Source organism: Rhinopithecus roxellana, chromosome 8, assembly GCF_007565055.1.
Source record: "Rhinopithecus roxellana isolate Shanxi Qingling chromosome 8, ASM756505v1, whole genome shotgun sequence".
In the NCBI taxonomy this organism is placed as follows: Eukaryota; Metazoa; Chordata; class Mammalia; order Primates; family Cercopithecidae; genus Rhinopithecus; species Rhinopithecus roxellana.
The window spans coordinates 9704573-9730427 of record NC_044556.1 but is presented as its reverse complement, the minus strand read 5'-3'; the positions used below and the strand labels follow the sequence as shown (position 1 = coordinate 9730427).

General features: G+C 51.8%; 1 protein-coding gene across 2 annotated transcripts; it reads right to left on the bottom strand.

The window, feature by feature from the left end:
- Positions 1 to 4492: 4492 nt before the first annotated feature.
- Positions 4493 to 25542, bottom strand: SLC25A23 (solute carrier family 25 member 23). Of its 2 annotated transcripts, XM_010367169.2 has the most exons (10): positions 25221 to 25540; positions 23938 to 24064; positions 22901 to 22988; positions 21810 to 21921; positions 19955 to 20113; positions 19719 to 19871; positions 19376 to 19483; positions 17718 to 17885; positions 8637 to 8787; positions 4493 to 6706 (listed from the first exon to the last, which is right to left on the bottom strand). In XM_010367169.2, exons 1-10 carry the CDS (start codon positions 25374 to 25376, stop codon positions 6522 to 6524), a joined length of 1407 nt encoding a protein of 468 aa, XP_010365471.1. In that variant the 5' UTR covers positions 25377 to 25540; the 3' UTR covers positions 4493 to 6521. The 2 variants fall into 2 exon arrangements, with proteins under 2 accessions (XP_010365471.1, XP_010365472.1); XM_010367170.2 differs by lacking the exon at positions 17718 to 17885 and having other exon boundaries at positions 25221 to 25542.
- Between the last annotated feature and the right edge of the window lie 313 nt (positions 25543 to 25855).

The following is a 25855-nucleotide window of genomic DNA, read 5'->3' as shown; positions in this document are numbered from 1 at the left end:
CTTCCAAGCTCAGTTACATGGCTATTGGCTGAGTTCCTCACCACATGGTCCTCTCCATAAGGTTGCTGACTGCCGGCTTCCTTCAGAGCAAATGTTACGAGAAAGGGAGAGAGAGAGCAAGAGAGAGCATATAACCAATAACTAAGATGGTAGCTACAGTGTCTTTTTTTTTTTTTTTTTCTTTCTTTGAGACGTAGTTTCCCTCTTTCGCCCAGGCTAGAGTGCAGTGGCACAATCTCGGCTGACTGCAACCTCTGCCACCCGGATTCAAGCAATTCTCCTGCCTCAGCCTCCTGAGTAGCTGGGATTATAGGTGCCTGCCACCACGCCTGGCTAATTTTTGTATTTTTAGTAGAGACAGGGTTTTGCAATGTTGGCCAGGCTGGTCTTGAACTCCTGACCTCAGGTGGTTCACCCGCCATGGCCTCCCAAAATGCTAGGATTATAGGTGTGAGCCACTGCACCCAGACTTTTTTTTCATTTTTTTGAGATGGAATCTCGCTCTGTTGCCCAGGCTGGAGTGCAATGGTACAATCTTGGCTTACAGAAACCTCCGCCTCTCAGGTTCAAGTGATTCTCCTGCCTCAGCCTCCCGAGTAGCTGGGATTACAGGCATATGACACCACGCCCGGCTAATTTTTCTATTTTTAGTAGAGACGAGGTTTCACCATGTTGGCTAGGCTGGTCTGCAACTCCTGACCTCAAGTGATCTGCCCACCTCGGCCTCCCAAAGTGTTGAGGTTATAGGCATGAGGCACCATGCCTGGCCTACAGTGTCTTTTTTTTTTTTTTTTTTGAGACGGAGTCTCGCTCTGTCACCCAGGCTGGAGTGCAGTGGCTGGATCTCAGCTCACTGCAAGCTCTGCCTCCCGGGTTTACGCCATTCTCCTGCCTCAGCCTCCGGAGTAGCTGGGACTACAGGCGCCCGCCACTTCGCCCGGCTAGTTTTTTGTATTTTTTTTAGTAGAGATGGGGTTTCACCATATTAGCCAGGATGGTCTCGATCTCCTGACCTCGTGATCTGCCTGTCTCGGCCTCCCAAAGTGCTGGGATTACAGGCTTGAGCCACCGCGCCCGGCCTACAGTGTCTTTTATAACAGAATCTGGGAAGTGATACAGGATCACTTCTATTGTATTCTCTTAGTCAGAGAAGCCCACCCTGGTACAACATGAGAGGGGCTACACAAAAGTGTGAATTCTATTAAAAACATTTTTTTTTAACACCTCTACTGGCAGGAAAAGAGTGTGAATTCTTTTTTTTTTTTTTTAATTTGAGACAGATCTTGGCTCTCTGCAACCTCTGCTTCCTGGGTTCAAACTATTTTCCTGCCTCAGCTTACCTAGTAGCTGGGATTACAGGCGTGCTCCACCACACACAGCTAATTTTTATATTTTTAGTAGAAACAAGGTTTTGCCATGTTGCCCAGGCTGGTCTCAAACTCCTGGGCTCAAGTGACCTTGAACTCCTGAGCTCAAGTCATCCTCCCATCTCAGCCTCCTGAGCCGCTGGAACTACAGGTGTATGCCATCATGCCCAGCTAATTGAAAAATTTTTTGCAGAAATGGGGTCTCACTGTGTTGCCCAGGCTGGTCTCAAACTCCTGGTCTCAAGCGATCCTCCTGCCCCGACCTCCCAAAGTGCTGGGTTTACAGGCATGAGCCTGAATTTTCTATTTTTTCTACAATGAATTTGAATTACTCGTTGCGGGTTGAACTGTGTCCCCTAAAAAGATGTGTTCAAGCCCTAACCCCTGTAACCTGCGAATGTGACCTTATTTGGAAATAGGGTCTTTGCAGATATAATCAAGTTAAAATGAGGTCACACTGCATTGGAGGGGTGCCCTAATCTGATGACTGCTGTCCTTCAAGACATGGAATCGGCCGGGCACGGTGGCTCATGCCTGTAATCCCAGCACTTCGAGAGGCTGAGGCGGGCGGATCACGAGATCAGGAGTTCAAGACCATCCTGGCTAACATGGTGAAAATCTGTCTCTACTAAAAATACAAAAAAAAAGGCTGGGCGCGGTGGCTCAAGCCTGTAATCCCAGCACTTTGGGAGGCCGAGACGGGCGGATCACGAGATCAGGAGATTGAGACCATCCTGGCTAACACGGTGAAACCCCGTCTCTACTAAAAAAATACAAAAAAATTAGCCGGGCAAGGTGGTGGGCGCCTGTAGTCCCAGCTACTCCGGAGGCTGAGGCAGGAGAATGGCGTGAACCCGGGAGGCGGAGCTTGCAGTGAGCTGAGATCCGGCCACAGCACTCCAGTCTGGGCGGCAGAGCGAGACTCCGTCTCAAAAAAAAAAAAAAAAAAAAAAAAAAAAAAAAAAAAAATTAGCCAGGTGTGGTGGTGGGCACCTGTAGTCCCAGCTACTGAGGAGGTTGAGGAAGGAGAATGGTGTGAACCCAGGAGGCAGAGCTTGCAGTGAGCCGAGATCGCGCCACTGCACTCCAGCCTGGGCGACAGAGCAAGACTCCATCTCAAAAAAAAAAAAAAAAAAAAAAAGACATGGAATTTGCACTTTGGGAGGCCGAGGCGGGTGGATCACTTGAGGTCAGGAGTTCGAGACCAGCCTGGCCAACATAGTGAAACCCCGTCTCTACTAAAGATACAAAAATTAGCCAGGTGTGGTGGTGTGCACCTGTAATCCCAGCTATTCCGGAGGTTGAGGCAGGAGGATCACTTGAACCTGGGAGGCAGAGGTTGCAGTGAGCCGAGATCACATCATTGCACTCCAGCCTGGGCAACAGAGCAAAACTCTATCTCAAAAAAAGGATGGAAATTTGGGCAGAGAGACACAGACACACAGAAGGCAGCATACAGTATGAGGAGAGGCAGGCAATGGAGTGATGGATCTATCATAAGCCAAGGAACACCAAGGACCAAGTGTGATGGCTCACACCTATAATCCTGGCACTTTGGGAGGCTGAAGGTTGATGAATTGCTTGACCCCACAAGTTCAAGATGAGCCTGGGTAACGTGATGGTATCCTATGTCCGCAAAAAATAAGTAATAATAATTAGGCCAGGCATGGTGGCTCACACCTGTAATCCCAGCACTTTGGGAGGCTGAGGTGGGCAGATCACCTGAGGTCAGGAGTTCGAGACCAGCCTGGCCAACATGAGAAAACCTGGTCTCTACTAAAAATACAAAAATTAGCTGGGTGTGGTGGTGCACGCCTGTAATCCCAGCTATTCTGGAGGCTGAGGCAGGAGAATCGCTTGAACTCGGGAGGCAGAGGTTGCAGTGAGCTGAAACCAAGCCACTGTACTCTAGCCTGGGAAACAAGAGCAAGACTCTATCCAAAAAAAAAAAAAAAAAAAAAAAAAAAAAAAAAAAAAAAAAGCCAGGCATGGTGGCATATGCCTGTGGTTCTAGCTGCTTGGGAGGCTGAGGTGGGAGAATCGCTTCAACCTGGAAGGCAGAGATGGCAGTGAGCCGAGATCGTGTCACTGCACTCCAGCCTGAGTGACAGAGCAAGACTGCATCACAAACAAGCAAAGAAACAAACAAAAAGTTAGCTGGGCATGGTGACGGTTGCCTATAGTCCTAGCTACTTGGGAGGCCGAGGTGAGAGGATCACTTGAGCCCAGGAAGTGTAAGCTGTAGTGAGCTGAGATCGCACCACTGCACTCCAGCCTGGGCGACAGAGCGATATCCCTGTTTCAAAAAAAAAAAAAAAAAAAATAGCTGGACATAGCAGTGCATGTGCCTGTGGTCCCTGTGGTCCCAGATACTCAGGAGGCTGAGGTGGGAGGATTGCTTGAGCCCAGGAATTCGAGGCTGCAGTCAGCTATGATTGTACCACTGTACTCTAACCTGGGCTGCAGAGTGAGATCCCATTACACACACACACACACACATTGTTTTAAGCCATCCCGTTTGTGATAATTTGGTCTGGCAGTCCCAGGACACGGATAATTTGAAAAAAATTTGAAATTTCTAATTTGACAAAAAATACAGGGCCGGGCGCGGTGGCTCAGCCTGTAATCCCAGCACTTTGGGAGGCTGAGGTGGGCGGATCACAAGGTCAGGAGTTCGAGACCAGCCTGGCCAACATGGGGAAGCGCTGTCTCTCCTAAAAATACAAAAAATTAGCCTGGTGTGGTGGCAGGCGCCTGTAATCCCAGCTACTTAGGAGGCTGAGGCAGGAGAATCACTTGAACCCGGGAGGCAGAGGTTGCGGTGAGCTGAGACCGTGCCACTGCATTCCAGCCTGGGCAACAGCGTGAGACTCTGTCTCAAAAAATAAAAAAAACAAAAAACCAAAAACCAGAACATTTAGAAAATTTAGAAGAGGTTATAAACATGGATTCCCTAACCCTGCTCCCATTTTATAGATGTGTAAACTGAGGCTCAAAGAGGGACTCGTTTCCTGGCTCTTGGAACTGTGGGTGTTGGGAAGCAGCCCCTTGTGCCTTCTTCCCTCTAGGGGTAGGCTAAAGTGGTCCCATAGCCACCCACCCCCTTTTCAGTAAAAACCACAATAAAAGAGCTTAGAAAATTTATTCCTTTTGTTCTTTTCCTTTGAAAACACATACAGGCAGGGAGGTGGGGCGCAGTGGAGGTGGAAGCGTGCAGAAGACCTCCAGCCCCTCCCCGAATCCCCATTCCCCTTTCCAAGTCCCTCCATGGGGTCTCCTGATGGTCCTAAGCTCAGAATCCAACTATGAAGTGCAGAATGTATGGGCGTAGGAGAGGGGGACTTTGCTCCTCTCTCTCGTAGAAAAATAGATCTGGAATGAATTTGGGGATTTGGCGTGTTTCTGTTTTGCTCTTTGCATCATTGCGTGCTCGGGTTCAGGGAAGGGTGGTCTTTGCTGAGTTTCTCCTGGCTTTCAACTCTGGAAGCCTGGGGAGGGGCTGGCAGTGCTGGGGTGGGGACATCCCTTCATGTGTCTCTGGCCTCAGACTGTCTCCTTGGCAGCCGCCAGGAGTGAGTGATTCCTCAGACCCCTTAGAGGGACACAGCTCTGGGGACTATTCGCCTAGAAGGTGGGAGGGGGATGGAAGATGCTGTAAAGTGAGGGGGATGCAGGGAGTGGGTCCTGGGATGCAGGGATGAGTGTTCCAGGGAACAGTTTCCCCACAGGGCTGGGAGGGGGTGGCCATGCAGAGGAGGTGGGGTGAGGAGGAATCCAGCATCCGTGCAGGTCGCAGGAGGTTCATCTCTGCCCTTGCTGCCTGGTGATGAGCTGTATGAGGACCTGGGACCATTCCCCCGGGGTTTTCTGCAGCCAGGACCTGGGCTTCCTTTCCCACAGGCTCCCTCGACCATGCAATTTCATGTCCCGAGAAGTCGGCTCTGGGCACCAGTGTGTGTGTGATATTGTGTAATTGGGCTGCCAGGATCTAGACTTGGGGCCTGAACATGTGAGACCTGGCGCCTGGAAGATTCAGACCAGAAACCAGGGGTTAAGGGCTTGGGATTCAGTGCCTTGGAATATCAGGGTCTGCCTTTAAGAGATGAGGTTTCAACATCGAGGGACTGGGCAGAGGGACTGGGGATCTAGAATGTGGAATCCAGCAGCTGCAGTTGCCAGGATCCACTTGCTGTATGGTTGGGGTCTCCACACTTGTTTTAGGAGCCAGAATCTGGTGGGTGAGGGCTTGGGGATCTGGGATCCAGTGGCTCGGGGTGGAAGGCGCAGTGCTTGAAATGTAGGGATCTGGTAGTCAGAGTAGAAGGATCGGAGACCCAGTGTCAAGGTTAAAAAACAAACAAACAAATAAAAAACCAATGCAGGAATCCAGTGGATGGGGTGAGGGGATCTGGGATCCAGTGATGAGGGCCCCAGGATCTAGGCATTGCGATTGTCAGGATCCGGTGGTGAGGTCTGTTGACATCCAGAATCCAGTAGCTGAGCATGAAGATCCAGGGCTCGAGGCATGGGGATCTAGGGTTGGGGATCTAGGATCCAGTGTTTCACAAGGACACTGGATCTGGTGCTCGAGGGAGGCGGGGTCTGGGTGTTGAGGTACACAGGGAATTCGTGCTCCTGTGGTTGGGGTGTTGGGATCCATTCACTGATTTGTGTGGGATCCAGTGGTTAAGACGTGGAGGTACAGGATCCAGTAGGGGGGACAGGGAAGCGTGGGATCCACTTTGGGATGTGGGGCTGCAGGATCCAGTAATTTGGGGATGGGGATTAAGGGCTGGGGTGTGGATAATCTTGGATCTTGTGGTTAGGGTAGCAGACTTGAGTTGCTGAAGGGATCCACAGTTATGGTTACAGGGGGATCTGGGATCTAGATATAGGGTACTGGGATCTAGTGGCTGAAGGGTGGGGATCCCATGACCCAGTGGTTGGGGCATAGGAGTCTAGGATCCAGGATCTGGGTGCTGGGATCCCATAACCCAATGGTTGGGCATAGGAGCCTAGGATCCAGGATCTGGGTACTGATTTCTCGTGGCCAAAGAGTAGGGATCCTGTGGTTGAATCATCAGTCTCCAGTGGCTGAGGTGTGGGGGACGTCATGCCTGGGGTGAGGGATCGGGGGGACAGGCTCCTGGTCCCTCACCTGGACGTGACCCCCAAGGCCTGCTTCATGTTCTCGTAGACCACATAGGAGATGCTCACAGCTGGAATAACCTTCATGAAGTTGGGGGCAATGCCCCGGTAGAGGCCCCGCATGCCCTCCTGGGACAGGATGTGACGTAGTAGACCCAGCATGGACAGCTGGGGGCCACCCTCGATGGAGGCTGGGAGGGGGCGGGGGGGCACCAGGTAAGGCCAATGTTCCCCTTTCACTTGCCCCTCCTACCCCCCAGGGTTGGGCCAGGTGGTGTCATTGCAGCAGGAGGGAAGGAGGTTAGACTAACAGTGGGACCTACCACTCAGAGGGAGACTTGTATTGACCTTGGAACTGGCTGCTCACCTTTTCGCCCCAAGTTTGGGGACAATTAGAAATGGAGCAGGTATGGGTGTGCAAGGTGGGAGAGGACAGAAATGTCCTCCTCCTGGAGCCAGGTTCCCTTCCTCCTTTCCCAGCTGACTCCTACTCATCCTCCTAACCCCTATCCCAGAGCCAAATCCCCAGGGGAGTCCTCCTTGGTGCTCCAGTCTAAGTCAGCCTCCTCCCTGCACTCCACCCACTTTTTTTTTTCCCCAGAGATGGAGTTTCGCTCCTGTTGCCCAGGCTGGAGTGCAGTGGTGCGATCTCGGCTCACTGCAACCTCCACCTTCCGAGTTCAAGTGATCCTCCTGCCTCAGCCTCCCAAGTAGCTGGGATTACAGGCATTAGCCACCACACCTGGCTAATTTTTTTTGTATTTAGTAGAGATAGGGTTTCACCATGTTGGTCAGGCAGGTCTTGAACTCTTGACCTCAGGTGATCCACCTGACTCGGCCTCCCAAAGTGCTGGGATTATAGGTGCGTGCCACTGTGCCCGGCCTTTTTTTTTTTTTTTTTTTTTTTTGAGACGGAGTTTCACTCCTGTTGCCCAGGCTGGAGTGCAATGGCACGATCTCGGCTCACTGCAACCTGCACCTCCTGGGTTCAAGCGATTCTCCTGCCTCAGCTTCTCGAGTAGCTAAGATTACAGGTGCCCGCTACCACGCCCAGCTAATTTTTGTATTTTTAGTAGAGACGGGGTTTAGCCATGTTGGTCAGGCTAGTCTCGAACTCTTGACCTCAGGTGATCCACCCACCTAGGCCTCCCAAGGTGCTGGGATGGCAGGTGTGAGCCACTGCCCCTGGCTCCCACCCACTTTTTTGAGACAGGGTCTCACTCTGTCACCCAGGCTGGAGTGTGGCGGCATAATCATAGCTCACTGCAGCCTCGAACTCCTGGGCTCAAGTGATCCTCCGGCCTCAGCCTCCCAAGCAGTTGGTACTACAAGCACCTGCCACCACGCCTGGCTAATTTCTTCATTTTTTTTTTTTTTTAAAAGATGGGGTCTTGCTATGTTGCCTGGGCTGGTCTCAAACTCCTGGACTCAAACGATCCTTCCTCTTTGGCCTCCTAAAGTCCTGGGATTACAGATGTGAGCCACTGTGCCCGGCCTCCTTCTCCCCTTTATACAACCCTAAATCAATACTTAATTCCAGAATGATTTATTTTGCATCTTCCTTCCTCTCCAGCCTGTGAGCTCTATGAGGGTGGGGACCGTGTCCGTCTTGTGCACTGACACATCCCCAGTGAAAATCACAATACACAAACACTAAAATTCCCAAGAAAATTCTCAAAACAGATTCAGAGAGAATGGGAGGGTAGTGGTGGAGGGGACAGGGGCGAAATAATTCATAAAAGAAAAATACAGACAAAAACAATCACCAGTCTGGCCCTGACTGCTCCCTACCCTTGCTCCTAGCCTCCCACTCACGATAACCCAGGCTTGCAAATTAGAGTTCAAGTTACCACCTGGAAATGCTAGATATTTGCCAGCAGTGACATCCCAGCTAAGTCTGCAAGGGATCTCTTCCTGTACTCACTGCATCTGTTTTCCTAGTTAATCCTCAGCTCCATGAAAGTAAAGGACTCCCATTTCAATGTCACAAATGGGGAAACTGAGGCCCAGAGAAACCCATCCAAATCCAGGAGAGGGGTCCCAGCCCAGGGCTTTACCTGGGAGAAGCTGGGGCCCAAGCGATGAGACTCTCCCTGCCCCATCCTCCCGCCCAGGCCTCACCTTGTGCCTGCATGCGGGTCCGGACCAGGGCCAGGGGGTAACTGGCTATCTGGCCGCAGGTGCTGGATATGGTACCGCAGGCCAGGAGCACGAGGATGCCTGGGTCTGCCGAGTCGTGGCTGTACTGCTGAAGCCACCAGTTCTTCAGAGTCTGGAGTGGAGAAGGGAGTAGGGAAGGTTGGGGTGGGTGACCCCAGGACCCTGGCTTCAAAGGCCTTGCTGGCCGGTTCTGTATCCCATGACAGCTGCTACTAGCTGAGCACTTAGTACCTCCTAGGGGCTGAGCCAGCCCTTTCCCTGCATCCCCTCACCCAGTCCTCATCTGGACCCTCTCTGGTAGGTGGAATAAGGGTCCCCTGTACTGACTATGCCCTAATCTCTGGAACCTCTGCATATGTTACCCAAGATGACACAAAGGACTTTGTAGATGGGAGTCAGTTAAGGATCTTGAGATGAGATTATTTTGCATTATTGGAGTGGCCCAATGCCATCACAAGGGTCCTTCTTTTTTTTTTTTTTTGAATTATTATTACTATTCTGAGATGAAGTCTTGCTCTGTCATCTAGGCTGGAGTGCAGTGGCATGATCTCGGCTCACTCCAACCTCCGCCTCCTGGGCTCAAGTGATTCTCGTCTCAGCCTCCCAGGTAGCTGGGACTACAGGTGTGTGCTACCACACCCGGCTAATTTTTGTATTTTTAGTAGAGACGGGGTTTCTACCGTGTTGGCCAGGATGGTCTCAGTCTCCTGACCTTGTTGTCATCTGCCTGGCTTGGCCTCCCAAACTGCTGGGATTACAGAGGTGAGCCACTGTGCGCGGCCTCATTATTTTTCTTTTTTTACAGATGGAGTCTCATTATGTTGCCCAGGCTGGTCTCAAACTCCTGGGCTCAAGCGATCCTCCCTCCTCAGCCTCCCAAAGTGCTGGGATGACAGGCATAAGCCACCATGCCTGGCACAAGGGCCCTTCTTTCCCCCCCCCCCCCCCCCGAGATGGAGTTTCGCTCTTGTTGCCCAGGCAGGAGTGCAATGGTACAATCTCAGTTTATTGCAACGTCCGCCTCCCGGGTTCAAGCGATTCTCCTGCCTCACCCTCCCAAATAGCTGGGATTACAAGTGTGTGCCATCATGCCTGGCTTATTTTTGTATTATTAGTAGAGACGGGGTTTCACCATGTTGGCCAGAGTGGTCTCAAACTCCTGACCTCTGGAGATCCACCTGCCCCGGCCTCCCAAAGTGCTGGGATTATAGGCGTGAGTCACCGTGCCTGGCACAAGGCCCCTTCTAAGAGTTAGAAAAGTAGGTTTAAAGACAGAAGAAGAAGCAGGAGAGAGATTGGAAGATGCTATGCTACTGGCTTTGAAGACGGAAGAAGGAACCACAAGCCAAGGAGTGCAGGCGGCCTCTAGAAGCTTTGTCAAGGCAAGGAAACAGATTTTCTCCTGGAGCCTCCAGAAGGAACACAGCCCCACCAACATCTCAATTTAATAAAGCCCAGTAAGACCCCCATTTTGGATTTCTGACCTCCAGAACTGTAAGGTAATACATTTGTGTTGTTTTAAGACACTAAGTTTATAACGTGTTCGCTTGCAAGAAGGGTAAAGAATAAATTAAAAATGGCCAGGTGTAGTGGCTCACGCCAGTGATCCCAGCACTTTGGGAGGCTGAGGCAGGCGGATCACGAGGTCAGGAGATCAAGACCATCCTGGCTAACATGATGAAACCCCATCTCTACCGAAAATACAAAAAATTAGCCGGGCGTGGTGGTGAGTGCCTGTAGTCCCAGCTACTCGGGAGGCTGAGGCAGGAGAATGGCGTGAACCCGGGAGGTGGAGCTTGCAGTAAGCCAAGATCGCACCACTGCACTTCAGCCTGGGCGACAGAGCAAGACTCCGTCTCAAAAAAAAAAAAAAAAAGAATAAATTAAAAACAACAACAGCAACAAAAGGCTGGGCATGGTGACTCACGCCTATAATCCCAGCACTTTGGGAGGCCGAGTCAAGAGGATCGTTTGAGCGCAGGAGCCAGAGACCAGCCTCAGCAATATGGCGAGACTCTGTCTCTACAAAAACAAACAAACAAACAAACAAACAAACAAACAAACAAAAAAACTGGAAGTGATGGTGCATGCCTGTAGTCCCAGCTACTCGGGAGGCTGAGGTGGGAGGATTGCTTGAACCCAGGAATTTCTAGTGAGCTGTAATGCATTCCAGCCTGGGAGACAAGAGTAAGACTCAGTATCCAAAAAAAAAAAAAAAAGGTTGGGCCTGGTGTCTCACGCCTATAATCCCAGTGCTTTGGGAGGCTGAGGTGGGTGGATTACTTGAGGTCAGGAGTTTGAGATCAGCCTGGCCAACATGGCAAAACTCCATCTCTACTAAAAATACAAAAATAAACTGGTGTGGTGGCAGGCACCTGTAATCCTAGCCACTCAGGAAGCTGAGGCAGGAGAATCGCCTGAACTGGGGAGGCGGAGGTTGCATCGAGGCAAGATCACACTACTGCACACCAGCCTGGGCAATAAGAGCAAGACTCTATCTCAAAAGCAAACAAACACTCTCCAAAGTCCTGTGGCAGATGCTGTGAGTATACCACCTTCATCCCTTCCCACTCCAATTCAGACCTGCCGACTTCTTACTGCCAGCATCTACCCAAAGACTTTGCTTGTGGACTTTCTCTGAACCCAGGCCAGCCTGCTCTGACCACTTAGGAATGGGCAGGAAGCACTGGGAAATTAGCATCTTCAGATGCAACCTTCAAAAGACTGACTTGGTGTATCAATACCCCAGCTCCCTCACCTCTCTGATGCAGAATGTCCTATGCTGCCTCCCACAGGTTTCTAGAAGGCTGGAACTCCATTTGCTAGGAATGGTAACTTGCTTGATAACATACTGTTATGAGTTGAATCATGTCCCCACTTTGGGGGGAAACATGTTGATGTCCTGACCCCCAGTACCTTAGAAGGTGATGTTCTTTGGAAATAGGGTCTTTGCAGATCTAATTCATTAAGATGAGTAGGGTAGTAGGGTAGACACTTAGGCCAGTATGACTGGTGTCCACAGAGGAGAAAGACAGACACACAAAGACAGAGACACACATGGAGAAAGGCAGCCAGGTGACAGCAGAGGCAGAGATTTGAGTGACTATATCTACAAGCCAAAGAATGTCCAGGGTTGCTGGGAACAAGTAGAAACTGAAAGAAGGAAGGAAGGATTCTCTCCTACAAGTTTGAGAGGGAGTATGGCTCTGCTGACACCTTGATTTTGCACTTCTGGCCTCCAGAACTGTGAGACAATAACTTTCTGTTGTTTTAAGCCAATCAGTTTGTGATACTTTGTTACAGCAGTCCTAGGAAACTAACATACTCATACTGTATACATTGACTCCCTGTCTCATTACCTCCCCAATAAATCACTTGCCCTCACGTCCCAGTTTCAGGGTCTGTTTTGGAAGGATCTCAAACTAAGACCAAAACTATTATTATTACTGAGACAGGGTCTTGTTCGGTCACCCAGGCTGGAGTGCAGTGGTACAGTCTCAGCTCACTGCAACCTCTGCCTCCTGGGCTCAGGTGATCCTCCCATCTCAATCTCCCAAGTAGCCAGGATTACAGCTGTACACCACCACGCCTGGCTAATTATCTTTATTTTTATTTTATTATTATTTTTTGAGACAAAGTCTCACTCTGTCGCCTGGGTTGGAGTGCAATGGCACCATCTCGGCTCACTGCAACCCCACCTCCCAGGTTCAAGTTATTCTCCTGCATCAGCCTCCCAAGTAGCTGGGATTACAGGCATGTGCCACCAGGCTTGGCTAATTATTTGCTTTTTTTTTTTTTTTTTTTTTTTGAGACGGAGTCTCGCTCTGTTGCCCAGGCTAGAGCACAAGCTCAGCTCGCTGTAACCTCCACCTCCCAAGTTCAAGCAATTCTCCTGCCTCAGCCTCCCAGGTAGCTGGGATTGCAGGCACACACCACCACACCCAGCTGATTTTTGTATTTTTAGCAGAGACGTGGTTTTACCATGTTGGCCAGGATGGTCTCCAACTCCTGACTGCAAGTGATCCGCCTGCCTCTGCCTCCCAAAGTGCCGGGATTACAGGAGTGAGCCACCATACCCCTTCCCTATTATCTCTATTTTATAGAAAAGAAACTGAAGCTCAGGGAAAGTTACTTGCCCAAAGCTACAAAATAAAGGTGAGAACTAACATTCACAGCCGCATGTGAATCTAGAACTGTACGCCTGAAGGCTTTAGGGTGGCTAATCCCTTCTGAAGCCTTCTGCCAAGGTGACTGTAAGAACAAGACCTTCTTTGCCTTGTGGCTGGGAGAAGCTTATAAGTTTCATTTCCTATGCCAATTCTAATCCACCAGAAATTGCTGCCTGAAACTGGAATTGTGTTGAGAGGGGCTCAGTGCTGTGATGGATTAGTAATGCCTAGCCCAGGCACAGACTGGGTAAAACAGGCAAGTACTTAACATTATTGCCTTTGCAACTTTAGAAGCCTTCTGTTGGGTCTAGAACAGCACTTGCCAAATAGATGTTTAATGGGTTATTCTTAAGATTAATCTATCGAAAAGAAGTTCTAAAGATGGCTGGGTGCAGTGGCTCCTGCCTATAATCCCAGCATTTTTTTTTTCTTTTTTCTTTTTAGAGATGCAATCTTGCTCTCTTGCCCAGGCTGGAGTGCAGTGGCGCGATCTCGGCTCACGGCAACCTCCGCCTCCCGGGTTCAAGCCATTCTCCTGTCTCAGCTTCCCGAGTAGCTGGGATTACAGGTGCCCACCACCACACCCAGCTATTTTTTGTATTTTAAGTAGAGACAGGGTTTCACCATGTTGGCCAGGATGGTCTTGAGCTCATGACCTTGTGATCAACCTACCTCGGCCTCTGAAAGTGCTAGGATTACAGGTGTGAGCCACCACATCTGGCAATCCCAGCATTTTGGGAGGACGAGGTGGGCGGATCACTTGAGGTCAGGAGTTCAAGACTAGCCTGGCCAATGGTGAAACCCTGTCTCTACTAAAAATACAAAAATTAGCCTGACGTGGTGGCGCACACCTGTAATCTCAGCTACTTGGGAGGCTGAGGCAGGAGAATTGCTTGAATCCAGGAGGCAGAGGTTGGAGTGAGCTGAGATCGCACCACTGCACTCCAGCCTGGGTGAGAGAGAGAGACTCTGTCTCAAAAAAAAAGAAAAAAAAAAGTTCTAAAGACTAGATTAATATGGAAAGCACTGGGTGAAAAACAAAAACATTAAATCACTTTACTAAGAGACTTCTCGGAGCCTTTAAGGGACAAACACAGATTTTGAAACTCCAAGAGGGTACAGGGTTTCTAAAACCTCTTAGACTTCTAAAGTCCCTTTTTGGGCAAAGAATGCATTAAATAAGATTGTGTCTTCTTTCTTTCTTTTCCTTTCTTTTTTTTTTTTTTTTTTTGGAGACAGGGTCTTGCTCTGTTGCTGAAGCTGGAGTTCATTGACATGATCACAGCTCACTGCAACCTCTGCCTACTGGGCTCAAGCAGTTCTCCCATCTCATCCTCCTGAGTAGCTGGGACTACAGGTGTGCACCACCACACCTGGCTTTTTTTTTTTTTTTTTTTTCTGAGACGGAGTCTCGCTCTGTCGCCCAGGCTGGAGTGCAGTGGCGCAATCTTGATCACTGCAAGCTCTGCCTTCCGGGTTCACGCTATTCTCCTGCCTCAGCCTCCCGAGCAGCTGGGACTATAGGTGCCCGCCACCACATCTGGCTAATTTTTTGTATTTTTAGTAGAGACGGGGTTTCACCATGTTGGCCAGGATGGTCTCGATCTCCTGACCTCGTGATTCGCTCGCCTCGGCCTCCCAAAGTACTGCGATTACAGGTGTGAGTCATGCGCTCGGCCACCTGGCTAATTTTTAAATTGTTTTGTAGAGACTGGTCTCGAACTCCTGGGCTCAAGCAATCCTCCCACCTCGGCTTCCCAAAGTGCTGGGATTACAGGCACAAGTCACTGCGCCCGGCTGCATCTTATTTTTACTCCCAACTCTTTTTTGTTTTCGAGACGGAGTTTCACTCTGTCACCTGTGCAGTGGCGAGATCTTGGCTCACTGCAACCCCCACAGCCCGCCCTGGGTTCAAGCGATTCTACTGCCTCAGCCTCCTGAGTAGCTGGGATTATAGGTGCCCGCCACCACGCCTGGCTAATTTTTGTATTTTTAGCAGAGATGGGGTTTCACCATGTTGGCCAGGATGGTCTTGATCTCCTGACCTCAAGTCATCCACCAGCCTTGGCTTCCCAAAGTGCTGGGATTATAGGCGTGAACCACCGTGCCCGGCCTGTCCTCACACTTCTTTTTTTTTTTTTTTTTTTTTTGAGATGGAGTCTCGCTCTGTCGCCCAGGCTGGAGTGCAGTGGCCGGATCTCAGCTCACTGCAAGCTCCGCCTCCGGGGTTTACGCCATTCTCCTGCCTCAGCCTCCCAAATAGCTGAGACTACAGGCGCCCGCCACCACGCCTGGCTAGTTTTTTGTATTTTTTAGTAGAGACGGGGTTTCACCGTGTTAGCCAGGATGGTCTCGATCTCCTGACCTCGTGATCCGCCCGTCTCAGCCTCCCAAAGTGCTGGGATTACAGGCTTGAGCCACCGCGCCCGACCTTCCTCACACTTCTTAATGGCTTCTTATTGCACTTAGAAGAACCTGTCTCCTGCCTTGATCAATTCCCCCCAGCCAGCTAAGACTTCCACTCCTCCAAAAGGCCGTATTTGTTCCTGCTTCCGGACCTGGGTGATAGATTTGTGCACACTCCCTTGTGATAATACGCCCAACCCATGGCTTCAATGTCACCTTCTTGGAGGTGTTCCTCAACCCCCCTCCCGCCCACTGTTACTGAAGATGACAAATCCTGTCTTGTGATCTTCTGAGAGCTTTTCCAGGAGCTAAAACTATCTTATTTGCTGGTTGATTGCCTGCCTTGTTTATGGAAATGGGCATTCCAGGATGGCAGGGACTGTGCTGGTCTCACAACACAATACATCTGCAACAATCTGCACAGGGCGTAGCACACAGTAGATGCTCAGTAAATAGTCACTAAGTGAATGAGTGAACAATAAAATCAAGGAACAAATGAATGAGTGAGCAATGGTCTTGTCTCATTTGGTTGTCTAGATGCCAGGTGCTGGGGCGGGCAGGTAAAGATGGCAGGAACAGAGTCTATTAGATCAGAATCAGCTACATAATTTGCAGGATCCAGTGCAAAATGTAAAAGGGTGAGGGTCCCTTGTTCAAAAATTACTGATCAGGTGTGGTGGCTCATACCTGTCATCCCAGCACTTTGGGAGGTTGAGGTAGGGGATCACCTAAGGTCAGGAGTTTGAGACCAGCCTGGGCAACACAGTGAAACCCTGTCTACTAAACATACAAAAATTCGCCAGGCATGGTGGCAGGCACCTGTAATTGCAGCTACTGTGGAGGCTGAGGCAGGAGAATTCCTTGAACCTGGGAGGTGGAGGCTGCAGTGGGCCCGGATCGTGCCACTGCACTCCAGCCTGGGCAACAGAGTGAGACTCTGTCTCAGAAAAAAAAAAAAAAAAAAATTAAGAATTTCAGGCCTGGCATGGTGGTTCACACCTGTAATCCTAGCACTCTGGGAGGTCGAGGTGGGTGGATCACTTAAGGTCAGGAGTTTGAGACCAGCCTGGCCAACATGAAGAAACCCCGTCTCTACTAAAAATACAAAAATTAGGCCGGGCGCAGTGGTTCATGCCTGTAATTCCAGCACTTTGGGAGGCCGAGGTGGGTGGATCATGAGGTCAGGAGATCGAGACCATCCTGGTTAACACGGTGAAACCCCGCCTCTACTAAAAATACAAAACAATTAGCTGGGCATGGTGGCGGGCACCTGTAGTCCCAGCTACACAGGAGGCTGAGGCAGGAGAATGGCATGAACCCAGGAGGCAGAGCTTGCAGTGAGCTGAGATCACACCACTGCACTCCAGCCTGGGAGACAGAGCGAGACTCTGTCTCAAAAAAGAAAAAACAAAAAAAAAATAGCCAGGCATGGTGGTGCCTGCCTGTAATCCCAGCTATTCGGGAGACTGAGGCAGGAGAATTGCTTGAACCCAGGAGGTGTAGGTTGCAGTGAGCCGAGATCGCGCCATTACACTCCAGCCTGGGCGACAAGAGCAAGACTCCATGTCAAAAATAAATAAATAAATAAAAATAATTTCAAGACAGCAGCAGCAGAGCATTGCACCAAGCGCAGGGCCCTTCTGAGCATGTGGTCCTTTGTGACTTCACAGGTCACATGCCCATGAAGCAGGCCCTGTCTTGCATACAAAGATTTTGGGGGGAACGCTTGGGGATATCCAGGACCATGCTAATTAGGGAGACTTGGCAATCCCAACTAGGAGAAGGTAAAAACCACAGATAAGGCCCCTGGAAGAAAAAGAGCAAGAACTGTCTGGACCTGCCTGTGTTGATAAAGGTCTCCAGATGCTGGTGATTGGGTGTGGTTCTCATGGTAACAGCAGATGCTCAAATGGGCAGGCCCTGAAGATGACCTTGACTTAGAGACAGAGGCCGGGTCTGATACCTGCTTCGGGGAAGTTGGGTGTCTTTGAGACTCATCTTTGCCTGCTTTTTCTTTTTCTTTTTTCTTGAAAAGGAGTCTTGCTGTGTCGCCCAGGCTGGAGTGCAGTAGCGGGATGTTGGCTTACTGCAACCTCTGCCTCCCAGGCTCAAGCAATTCTCATGCCTCAGCCTCTTGGAGTAGCTGGGATTACAAGCACACACCACCATGCCTGGCTAATTTTTGTAATCTTTGCCTGCTCTTATGGTTCTGTCAGCTAGAGTGGTCCCTGACTTTCAGGTGACCCGGGAAGGCTGAACTGCTAATCAAAATTAAGTGGAGAAGTGGGAGAGTCCAATACCTGGAAGGGTTCTCCAGGATTCCCAGGTCCAAGGTGCTCCTCACTTCATAAATGCCTTTCTCTAGCTATAGGAGGTCAACTGAGCCAGCCCCAGGGGAAGGGGAAGAAATGTCCTGTGGGCAAATCCCAGAGGGGAGCAGGGAGGGAGGGGCGGGCTGCCCACAGACCTCATAGACGGCCAAGTCGATGCCCGCGTAGGGGATGATGCCCAGTACGTTGGGCAGGTAGCCACGGTAGAAGGCACGGGGCCCCTCCCTCTCCAGGATCCGCCTGGCGCAGTCCAGCAGCCCCTTGTACTGGCCCGTCCGGCGCAAGGTCAGCCGCGTCTTCAGCACCTGGGGAGAACCTGGTTATCCCTGGAAAAGCTGCCCCCACCAAATCACTACATCCAGGAATGAAGACACCTAGAAATAGCTACTCCTGAAAACAGATCCCTGAGAACAACCGAATTTTAAAAACCACCTACTCCAGAATCTTCTGCTATCCCCAAATCTCTATACCTAGAAATAGTTACACCTACCAAAGTGCACGCATGTGGCACCACCAGTAACTGTGTCCTGATATCTTTATTTTATTTTTTGGTCATTTTTGTAGAGATGGGGACTTGCTACGTTGCCCATGCTGGTCTCGAAATCCTGGGCTCAAGCGATCCTCCTGCCTCCACCTCCCAAAGGACTGGGATTACAGGCATAAGCCATCATGCCCAGACCTCCAGTATCGTGTTCCCTTCTGCTTTCACACAGAAACTGTAACTTTTAGCAAGCACACAGCCACTAGAAGGAAAGATGACATTTCCCAGATGCCCTGGGTATGTGGCTATGTCACTATGTCCCAGCCAAAGAAATAGAAGGAAGAGAGAACATGAGGTTCAGAAAGCATCCTTAGAGGTGGGGAGGTGTTTCCTCTTTTGTCTCTTCTTCCTTCTTGGCTGGACTGTGGAATGTGATGAATGGAGCACAAGCAGCCACATTGGTCCATGAGGTTGTGTAACAAGATAGACAGAAATAAACCTGCATCTCTGACACTCTGAAGCTACCATCCCAGCCTGAAATGCTCATCTGTAGACTTTGTTGACGTGATTGAAGTTTTTCTTTTTTTTTTTTTTGAGACGGAGTCTTGCTCTGTTGCTCAGGCTGAGTGCAGTGACACGATCTTGGTTCACTGCAACCACTGCCTCCCAGGTTCAAGTCATTCCCCTGCCTCAGCTTCCCGAGTATCTGGGATTACAGGCGCCCACCACCATCCCCAGCTAATTTTTGTATTTTTAGGAGAGACGGTATTTCACCATGTTGGTCAGGCTGGTCTCGAACTCCTGACCTCAGGCAATCCACCTGCCTCGGCCTCCCAAAGTGCTGGGATTACAGGCGCTAGACATCGCGCCCAGTTGACTTGATTTAAGTTTTCTGTCACTTTCAGAATCTGAACAATATACTGCATAGCCTGAAACCTGAAATAATTTATCTGAAAACATATAGCTAGGACAGTCTATCCTTAGAAGAGGCATATTCATAAACAGTTGGTGACACCTAGACACAACGTCCCTGGGAACGTGCACCCTATCCTTAGAGGACGCATATTTATAAACAGCTGGCTCCTGCAACTACCGTCCAAACAAGGATAACCAACACTACCTTCCCCAGAAATTATATCTCAGTTGTAATACCCAGACAGGCTACATATGAAATAGCATTACTCTGATGACCTATACTCCAAATCAGAGAGACAAAGGTATAATCCTAATGGATATCATAAAATGTGGAGTGAGATGGGTACAGCAGGCCCCCCACCCTGCCATGGGGCCTCCGCCAGGGTCCCTCCTTCTCACCTCCATGGGGTAAATGATGGTTTGGGCTGTGGCACCAGCCAGGGAGCCAGCCACGAAGCGCTCCTGCACATGCAGCGTCTCCTGCTGCCCCAGGATGGCCCTCTTGATCTGAGGCGGGGAGACACAGGGATGGGTAGGACCATGGGGGTTGAACCTTCCTTGCACTCCACTGTTCTCCTGGCTTCCACAGAACTGGCCTGCTGTGGGCATTCATGCAGAGGAGCAGATGCCTGATCCTGGGGAACTGTGTTCACCACCCACCCCCCAAGCCAATCCCGTAAATCTTTATGTACAGCCCAGTCTTTCCTGTGGCAAGTACATTCCTCCCTGTACCTGCTCTCACCTGCTCATAGGCCATGAACTTGATAGCTGACTCGGGGGCAATCTTGAGTACATTAATACCATTGCCACGCCACAGGGAGCGGATGCCCCCCTCAAGGACCATGCTTCGAAGCCCCCCCAGGATGTTCAGCCGGTTGGTCTTTGAGGCATGGACCTGAATGGGGAGACAACAGCTTGGAGTTCCCCTCCCAGGTGTCAGGCCTTGGGGAAGGGGCAGATCTCTCCAGGGTCCCTCACCTGCATGAAGACCTTGAGGCGGTCCAGAGGGGCCGTGCCTGTCCGTGACACGGCGCCTGCCACTGCGCCAGCCACCAGCTGCTTCCACCACATGCCCGTCAGTTTCTCCTGCTTTGAGAACTCATCCGGCACTGTCAGGCATTCGCCAATGTCCAGAACCTGAAGATACAGGTGCTGGGGGTGTCATGCCATGGTAGGGACAGGGAGATGTGACTCAGTCCTAAATAGGGGAGTTTCCTCCATGAATCCTAGGATACCCTAGAGTCTGCCAATGACTCTTGCTTGGAGATCCCAGAAGAGTCCTGTTGGGTCCTACCAGGTGTCACCAAAGCATCTAACCTAGCAGCCTCCTTAGAAGATCCCAATATCCTACCAAATCCGACCATAGGATCTGCCAAATCCCACTAAAGAATCCTATTCAAGTATCTGCCACATAAAGATCCCTCCAGGCTGGGCGTGGTGGCTCATATCTGTAGTCCCAGCATTTTGGGAGGCCAAGGTGGGAGAATTCCTTGGGGCCAGGAGTTCAAGACCAGCCTGGGCAACAGAGCAAGATCCCATCTCTACAAAAATTGGCCAGGCATGTGCCTGTAGTGCCAGCTACTCAGGAGGCCAAGGCGGGAGGATTGCTTGAGCCCAGGAGTTCGAGGCTACAATGAGCTATGATCATACAACTGCATTCCAGCCTGGGCAACAGAGTAAGACCCTGTCTCTAACAGCAAATAAAGATCCCTCCAGGGCAAATGAGATTCTACTGAAAGATCCTACTCAAGTGTTTTCCATATAATGATTCCAGAAGATCCCTCCAGGGCCATACAAGATCTTACCAGGCACCTCCCATATAAGGACCCCAGCAGATCCTTCTCAGGGACCCACCAGATCTCATAGGGATCTCCTCCACAGGGAATCCCTGTGCAGGAATTATCTCCTGTCTAGAATTTCCAACCAAAGTCCCCATGAATCCTCTGGGGTGGGAGTCTCTGGATCTCCAAAGAGGTTCTCACCGGATTCCACAGATGGATCCCCCTCCGGATGCCATCAGATCCTACTGGATACACTGCTCATAGATACTTCACCCAGGAACTAGGGATCTACAGCAAATTCCCACTACCCTCTCTAGTGGCTCCCACTGGATCCTCTGAAGACCGTGGGTTTTTTTTGTTTTTTTTTTGAGATGGAGTCTGGCTTTGTTGCCCAGGCTGGAGTGCAGTGACATGATCTTGGCTCACTGAAAGCTCTGCCTCCCAGGTTCACACCATTCTCCTGTCTCTGCCTCTCTAGTAGCTGGGACTACAGGCGCCCGCCACTACGCCCAGCTAATTTTTTTTGTATTTTTAGTAGAGATGGGGTTTCACCATGTTAGCCAGGATGGTCTCGATCTCCTGATCTCGTGATCCGCCTGCCTCGGCCTCCCAAAGTGCTGGGATTCCAGGCGTGAGCCACCGTGCCCAGCCAAGACTGTGGTTTTTGAACGATTCCGTTCAGCGGTAGAATCCTTTATCCAGGCAGAGAACCCAGCAGAAGGGAGCTGTGTGGGTGGAAGGTGGGAGGCCTGGTGCCCCATCTGGTGAGCTCTTTCTTTCCTGCACCCGCAACCCCCGCACACTGTCCCCAGAGGCCCCAATGTAAGTCTTAAGGGCTGCGCTTCAATCAGACAGCAGAGATGTCCCAAATGGGACCCTTGAACCCCAAGTGGAGAAAGAGAGGAACAGACCCTCATCCCTCAGCTGCTGCCAGTGCCTTCTCCTTCTGGAAAGTCCTGGCCCAGCCCGTCCAAGCCCTGGGGAGATCGGCGCAAGGCCCCCCTGGGGAAGAGGGTACAGCCTGCAGCCAGGGAAAGCCACCCCCACCTCACCGTGGAATGCTTCCAGAAATATAGCACGTCCTCCACATTTTCCAGCGAATGCAACAGGAAGTGGTCGCGCCATTCTTGCCAGTCAATGGTCATTGTGCCGTCTCGGTCCATGCTGGGGGGAAGAGTGAGGGTGGAGGAGGACAGGCTCAGTGCCTGGGGGTGGGCTAGGCTTGGGTGAAGTTCTGCTATGTTTTGCAGTTTGGGAGGTTCAAGTCCTCATACCAACCCTATTGGAGACGTAGCAGTATTGCCATCATTTTCTTTTTTCTTTTTTCTTTTTTTTTCTTTTGTTTTGAGATGGAGTCTTGCTCTGTCGCCCAGGCTGGAGTGCAATGGTGCGATCTCGGCTCACTGCAACCTCCGCCTCCCGGGTTCAAGAGATTCTCCTGCCTCAGCCTCCCATGTAGCTGGGACTACAGGTGCACACCACCACGCCCAGCTAATTTTTGTATTTTTAGTAGAGACGGGGTTTCACCATGTTGGCCAGGATGGTCTCGATCTCTTGACCTCGTGATCCACCTGCCTCAGCCTCCCAAAGTGCCAGGGTCATAGGGGTGAGCCACCATGCCCAGCCACATTATCCTCATTTTCTAGAGGGGGAAACTGAGGCTAAGAGAGGCAACTGGTCCCAGATCTGTCTGGCTTCAATTTGAATTTTTCTTTTTTTTTTTTCCAGACAGAATCTCACTCCGTCACCCTGTTTAGAGTGCCCTGGCATGATCTTGACTCACTGCAACCTCTGCCCTTTGGGTTTAAGGGATTCCCGTGTCTCAGCCTCCCAAATAGCTGGAATTACAGGCATGTGCCACCACGCCTGGCCAATGTTTGTATTTTTAGTAGAGATGGGGTTTTACCATGTTGACCAGGCTGGTCTCGAACTCCTGACCTCAGGTGATCCACCTGCCTCCATCTCCCAATGTGCTGGGATTGCAGATGCAAGCCACCGCACCTGGCCAGATCTGTCTGACTTCAAAGCCCCAGTCTCTCAGCTGTATCCTCCTTGGGAGTGAGTCTGGAGCCCAGAAGACAGAGATGGTCAAGGGGTCACTGTGTCCTGAGTTACTTTGGATTCCAGACCCCTAGTGACTCACCTGTGCAGAATTTTCTCTGCCTGCTCCAGCGAGATGGAAATGCCCAGAGCTCGGAAACTCTGTTGGATCTCAGAGACGTCAATGTGACCTGGGGAGGGGGCCAGAGGTGGGGAAGCATGTGCGTGTGAGGACACCTGGGGAGCCCCAGGACCAAAAATCAGAACAGCTTGGAATGGAGGTGGTCTAGCAAGATCAGGGGCTCCAGAAACCTAGGACAAGGCTTGCAGCAGGGCTGTGGGGGGATCCCTGACTCAGTGGGGTCAGAGAGGTGGAACTGGGAAATACGGGGGGGGGCTTCTCTGTTCTGTGAATGAATGAAGGAATCCAGGGGTAATTGGGGGTCTCTATGTCATGGGGAATTGAGAGGCAATATCCGCAACCCAGATGCTGCTATGAGGGGATCTCTGTCCTACAGGGTACCCAGGAACAGCATGGGGTATCTTTGCTCCCTAGAAAAACCTAAGGGTGTCAGGCACGGTGGCTCACGCCTGTAATCTCAGCACTTTGGGAGGCTGAGACGGGTGGATCACAAGGTCAGGAGATCGAGACCATCCTGGCTAACACGGTGAAACCCCGTCTCTACTAAAAAATACAAAAAACTAGCCGGGCGAGGTGGCGGGCGCCTGTAGTCCCAGCTACTCGGGAGGCTGAGGCAGGAGAATGGCCTGAACCCGGGAGGTGGAGCTTGCAGTGAGCCGACATTGTGCCACTGCACTCTAGCCTGGGCGACAGAGCGAGACTCCGTCTCAAAATATAAATAAATAAATAAATAAATAAATAAATAAATAAATAAATGAAAAACCTAAGGGTAATTATCAGAGTTCTGCCCCAGAAGGGAAAGGAGGTGGGATGGGCTGGCTGGGCCTCGAACCACCTAGCTGGGGGGGTGAGGAGCGCTCCTGAAATAGCCTGTGAGTCATCAGAGAGAAGCGGCCCTCCCCCTCTCCTCCTAGGCTGCCAGTTCTAACCCCATTGATGTCTCTAGGGCCCCCACAGCCCTATCCCTGGGGGCGTGCAGGCAGGCCACCGGACCTTACCATCCTGGTTCCGGTCAAGACTGTGAAACATGAGCAGCAGACGCTGTTCCCGCTCCTGCAGGTAGCGGGAAAATTCCTCCAGGTCAAGCCCGCCATCTGGGTCAGCGTCACCCTCACAGGAGATACCCTGGCAGAGGAAAAGGGGACAGAGGTGACTCCAGGAACCTGCTCCTGATCTGGAGGGGACGCACGTCACCTTATGTCTTAGGAGCCCAGAGCCCCCAGTGCCTTGAGGAAGGGGACAGAAAACATCACCCCACTTCTCCCTCAGTCAGCCAGCTTCTCAGTCAGATCCCTACAGCCACCACAGGTCTGTGCCGTGGGTGTGAGTAGTCTAGTTTTCCTGGTGAGCAAACTGAGGCTCTGCAAGGTCAAGCCACCAGTTCAAGGTCACAGAACCAGGAAATGGTAACCTTGGGTTCTCGTCTCTAAAGCCTGTCCTCCCAGCTGTCTCTTGTTTTTATTTTTTATTTTTTTTTTAGGTACCTCATTCCTGTTGAACCCAACTGCCTCTTTAAAAAACCCTGTCCACATGGGGGTCCTAGGAGTTCCCTTTGGAGGCAGCCCTGGGTGCTGTGGGGTAGGAGAGAACCAAGCGGAGTGGCTGAGGCCTTGGTTTTTCCCAGTTGGGAAGTGGGAGGTTGGACTGGTCTCGGGGACGCTGTGGTTGTTTTAGGGCGATCTGGGGCTACAGGTGTGGGAAGGGCCTGCAAGGTGGAGGTGGGGGTGGCGGGGTGGGGGGGGCAAGTCCTTGTGATAGGTGCATTTCCAGCTGCCGGTGACCGCAGACAGGATTGGGTCCCTGGCTGGGGCAACACGGGACAGTGAGCCAGGCCTGTGAACAGCCCATGAAAGGGCAGGCCAGGGAATGTAAACACAGGGACGGGGGCAGCTGCAGGCCAGGGCAGTAGGTGCCCAGAGGATGGAGGGTGTGTCTCCTGGAGGTGGGAGCAGGGTACGTCTTGGGCTGTGCAGTCCGGAGGAGGGTGTGTCCCGGGCAGAGGGCAGAAAAGCGCCCCCATCTCTTCCCAGGCAGACGCCCCCTGCTCCCCCGGAGGGGGATCGGGTGTTGGCCGCGGAATTGCAGGCTTGGGGCCTCGGCGGCCCTGTCTTGAGCGACCCCGTTAGGCCAAACACGAGTGGGCAGGGGGAAGGAGATAGAGACACAGACCCTGGAGTCCAGCCACAGGTAGTCCCTGGGCTCCGGCCGCCCCATTCAGGGGCATGGGTGACCGGGAGCGGGCGGGGCCGGGAAGGGAGGAGGTCCCCGGGATTGGGGGTACCTGTTGGGCGCCGGGGTCTGGGTTGCCCCCGCCCAGCCTGGCCAGCCCCTGGCGCAACTCGTGCACGTCCACGCGGCCATCCTTGTTACTGTCCAGCTCCTCGAACAGGCGACCCCAGCGCTGCCGCCGCTCCGCGTCACCCGGGCTCCCCCGCATGGCTCCCGCCCGGGGGGGAGGGGAGGCCCGGCAGCGGCGGCCTCAGCGGGGGCTTCTCGGCTCCCCCTCCCCCCCGGGACCCCGCAGGGTCAGCTCCCGCGGCCGCCGGCTCCGCAGCCTCCGCGCAGTCCGCTCGGCTCTGGCACTTGCGGGAGGTGGTGATTGCTAGCCGTCGCCGCCCGCGCCAGAACTTGCGTCTCCTCCCCCGACCCGCATTGGGGGGAGGAGACCGAGGGCGGAGCTGGGGGCGTGGGGAGGGAATGTCTGGGATGGTCTGGTATTGCACAGCCGAGGGAACACAAGAGTTCTTTCTGGGAAGGGGGCTAGGGAGCTCAGTGGTCTCAGAGTTCCGCCTCTGCGTGCCTCAGTTTACCCTTTCCCAAAGGGGCAAAGTAGAGAGCTGTCGGGGATTGGGTTTCATAATCCCCTTCCACTTGACCTCCCCGCCACACCCACTAATCTTCAGGAACTCAAGTTCT